The sequence below is a fragment of the Sinocyclocheilus grahami genome, unplaced genomic scaffold (assembly GCF_001515645.1).
Source record: "Sinocyclocheilus grahami isolate Dianchi unplaced genomic scaffold, SAMN03320097.WGS_v1.1 scaffold211.1, whole genome shotgun sequence".
Taxonomy (NCBI): domain Eukaryota; kingdom Metazoa; phylum Chordata; class Actinopteri; order Cypriniformes; family Cyprinidae; genus Sinocyclocheilus; species Sinocyclocheilus grahami.
In genome coordinates this window covers 652,996-657,265 of record NW_015505390.1, presented here as the reverse complement: position 1 = coordinate 657,265, position 4,270 = coordinate 652,996, and the positions used below count along the sequence as shown (strand labels likewise).

Here is a 4,270-nt window from a genome sequence, read left to right as displayed (position 1 = left end):
CGTTGCATTGCATCGCGCCGCGTAAACATGAAACCATGTCTACGTTTGTGATCGGAGAAATGACAAACAAGCGCTACTCTACACTGCTCAAAACTCGCGTTTGAATCGTCAGTGGCAAATCCTTTAAATGAAAACGTACGTACAGTCTGTGAGTCAGAAAAGCCGGCATTGTAGTCTAGTCTACCAGGATCAGGAAACAGTCCTGCGAGAATAAGAGAATAAAAGTTACGCCTTCTTTCTTTGCGTGAACATTTGGGCGGCATTATGCAAATCTTCCCACATCGTGACGTAGACATGTGGGGGCGTGTTAGAACGAGCCGTTTTAGGTAGGCGTGGTTGACTCTTAACTTTTATAAAGAATATCTCTTTGGATTTGAGACTTTAGTCTTTGCAACTTTACAGATCTTCTTTATGCACCAAGAGCTTGTAACACTCCGAAGAGAAAGGAAAAATTTAAATCGCATCATATGACCCCTTTAAATATACTAGAGATATACCAGAAATATACTAGACTTGTCTGACTTTTATAAAAATATATAATTGTCATAGAGCAGTCATCAAATATTTTGCAAGTTTTAACAACTTAATTTAAAAAAAAAATGTATATATGATAAATAATAGATGTTTATATTTTCTATCCAGTGTTCAAAACATGGAACTATGGCAGTGGGCGTATCGTTTTCGACACGTGCTGAACGCGGTAGACCAGTTACAACAGACTAGGCTCACAGAAAGGAGGGGTTTAGAGAGACTGAATCTTAGAACTGCTTCGAACGAATCGTTGGAAAATGAGGTGATATTAAATGCATATTTTTAGAAAACAAAAGCATTTTTTGACCTTGCATGCATGTAAACCTTTTGTATGAGACTCCCAAAACAATATTAGGAACCTTAAAAATGGCGTAATAGGGGCACTTTAATTATTTTTCTATATATTATTTAAAAAACTAAAGTGTATTTTTATTGTTGTGGATGTCCCAACTGGGATACAGGACTTGCAATTTTCAGAGAGTTCAGTTATAAATGTTTGTATTGTATTTTGGTTGCATTTGTGCGTTAATGAAAATGTAAATGGTTGTGTACAATAGGCTTAAATATGCCTAAAAATATTATAGCGTAATAATATCAATATATTGATATCATCGAATCATCAAATATCATATCACTGGCTAAGAGAATCAATTTCATTTATTCACGTATAAAAACTGATCAACACGCATATATAGAGCACACCAGATATGATAAGCAGAAGCTCAACTGTATGTGCATTATGCACAAGTACAAACCTCACTGGTTCTTGCAGAAGCTCGTATGTACTTGTGTGACGCATGAGAATGAACCTCGTTGGTTTCTGTGCAACAAGCAAGCACATTTGAGCTTTCATCTACCATTTTTGATGTTCTTAATGTATGTGTTTATATGTGAATAAAAGTCTAAATTAAATGTTCATCATATATAAAGTGATTGTGTCTTTTCAGAAGACTTGGATTAAACCGCCTAATTCTTTTTTAAACTTTTTGAAGCGTCACATTTTTGATGTAACTTAATTTGTGTACTGAAGCAGAACAAAAGTTTTATGATTTTGGAACATCATGAGATGAGGGGAGGGGGGGGTGGAGAATTATGACAGAATTTCCATTTTTGGTTATCCCTTTAATTAAGCATATTATGTTTAAGAAAATATATATATATATTTGAATTTAGACTTGCATTCTACATTTCTGATTTGCAAATGTTTTCAGAACAAAGATGCATACGAACCATTCTGTAAAGTTCCACTGGTGACATCATCTAAGGAGGAACAGAGGCTCATTGCCACTGCTAATAAGGTACAAATGCTTTATCATGTCAATTTCAAAGAAATACAATATTGTTTCACTGAGAACAGAACCTTGACTTGTATTTCTGTTTATTTGCAGCCTACAGTCAAACTGCTGTACAACAGGAGCAACAATAAATATTCATATACAAGGTAAATGTTTCATTTGCTTATAAGGTATGAGTTATTGGGAAGCTTACTGTTGAGCTTTTACCTGATCAATTTGCTATTTCTCTTTGTAGCAACTCTGATGACAATATGTTGAAGAACATTGAGCTGTTTGACAAGCTGTCTCTGAGGTTCAATGGCCGAGTGCTCTTTATCAAGGATGTGATTGGTGATGAGATTTGTTGCTGGTCCTTTTATGGCCAGGGCAGGAAGATTGCAGAGGTGTGCTGCACATCAATAGTCTATGCTACTGAGAAGAAGCAGACAAAGGTAAAGGGTGACCTGTCTGTCACATGGTTAAAATCAATACAGTCTAGCATCTTTTTATACAGTCTAGCATCTTCTATTTTTTTTTTCGAAACATGAAATCTCTTATTTCTGGGTTTCTGCGGGTCTTAAAAGATATTAATTTGCCCTTTTACAAATTAAGCAGAAAGTCTTAGTCACAGTATTAAATGTTGCATGCACTGCAAAAACTAAATCTATACCTCAGTATTTTTTTTTTTTCAATTCAAATATCTAATGGGTTTATACATAATAAGAAATTTAAGTGAGGTTAAGATTAAAAGAAGACTGCTTATGTCATGTTATGTTATGATTCTCAAGTAAATGTATCTTGATTTAAAAAACTTTAGACATTTGCATTGGAAATTATTGCTTTTTTGCAATGTTATCATAAGGTAGAGTAAAGGGTTTTTATGTAAAATAAATTAAAAGTAATGTATTTCTGTCAAAAGTTATATTATCAAACTTGGCAGTATTGAAACTTAGTAATAAATTACTATAATAAGTAATACAACTTATGAAGTGCCCCCAGGATTTTACATTTAGATATTGATGTATTGTTCTGTTCCTTTCAATTTATTCATTACATTTTTTGTCTTGGTCTTAAAGTCTCAAATTGACCGTTACAAAACATGCAGAAACCCCAAAGCAGAGTTATCTTGTAGATGGCAGTTCTTTGTCCTAAAAGCTTGTCCTAAATGCTTCTGATAAGTTTATATCACACACTTTTTTTATTTCCTCCCATCACAGGTTGAGTTCCCAGAGGCTCGCATCTATGAAGAGACCCTCAACATCTTGCTCTATGAGTCTCAAGATGGCCGCGGACCTGACAATGCACTGCTGGAGGCCACAGGTGGCGCTGCAGGTCGTTCCCACCACATCGATGAGGATGAAGAGAGGGAGCGCATTGAAAGAGTGCGGAGGATCCATATCAAGCGCCCTGATGACCGCACTCACCACCACCAGTGACTCTACAGTTTCTCCTCTTTTCAGTGCCTTAACAACTACCTACCAGCGCTTCAGTTACACCACTCTATTTGCACACAGACACGTCAGTTACGTTTATCCCGTGTCTGCTTCTTTAAAGAGAATCGAATACTCACAGAATTGCTAGTATTGATAATGTTATATGAATATAGCATATAGGGCAATGCAGCATTGACCTCAAACCTCAGTTGTGCACTTTTGAGGACCTCACTAAAAAGATACTATGATGGTGTAAATGTGAACCGAAGTGCACAACGGATGGTTAGTTTTATGAACATTTTGCCCTATTTGCTAATCATAAAGCAAATTCTAATGAATGTATCAAGTCGATCAGCTAAACTGTCATTTAATTGTAGTTTTGCAGCGAATGGATATTTTCCAGATTTGGTTGTCAGCCGTAGTATTTTTGTAGTTGATATTATTTACCGCTTTTTTTGTTGTTGTTTGAGTGAAGACTGTAGGGTTCCTGGTGCCTTATAGGTTAATACTGTTCTGTTTTGAGAGATTTTTTGTTGTGTATTGTGTGATAGACATTGGATTTTTGTGGCTTTTGAGTTTAGTTTATCCCTCTTTTCTTGTTTATTATATTTGCTTTGAACTGAAGTGTTGGAGCCAGGATTTCACAGTGCTGATAGTGTGTCTTATTGAGATTTGATTTGAGATTTAAGTGAAAGTGTCGGTGTGGTTTAACAGTCAAGTGATCAGTGAATTCAGTGAAGGAGGATATTATTATTGACTTATGAGAAGCATTCAATCCATAACTCCCCTATTTTTACAGTCATTAGAGAAGTGTCATACAAATTATTAATCTGTCAATTTTCATTTTATTACGCTTGTGCAAAAATATTTACGCAAGCTGTCACTTGATTGTATGTGCTGGATTTTTTTTGAGAGGTCTGTATGAGTTTGGCCAATAGAGGGCAGTATAGTGTTATGGTGTTTTCACTCAAACATGAGGAGGCACTTTTAGATCAGTGGTTCCCAACCCTGGTCCTTGAGGCACCCCAACAC

General features: G+C 35.7%; 1 protein-coding gene across 1 annotated transcript in view; it reads left to right on the top strand.

Moving 5' to 3' along the window:
- LOC107595924 (BTB/POZ domain-containing adapter for CUL3-mediated RhoA degradation protein 3) overlaps positions 1-4,264 on the top strand; it is a 5,998-nt gene extending 1,734 nt beyond the window's left edge. Inside the window, exons 4-7 of the mRNA XM_016286522.1 lie at positions 1,743-1,829; positions 1,920-1,972; positions 2,062-2,257; positions 3,023-4,264. Of these exons, the coding sequence (XP_016142008.1) occupies positions 1,743-1,829; positions 1,920-1,972; positions 2,062-2,257; positions 3,023-3,241 (555 nt within the window). The 3' untranslated portion in view covers positions 3,242-4,264. The remainder of the gene's footprint in view (positions 1-1,742; positions 1,830-1,919; positions 1,973-2,061; positions 2,258-3,022) is intronic.
- The last annotated feature ends 6 nt before the right edge of the window (positions 4,265-4,270 follow it).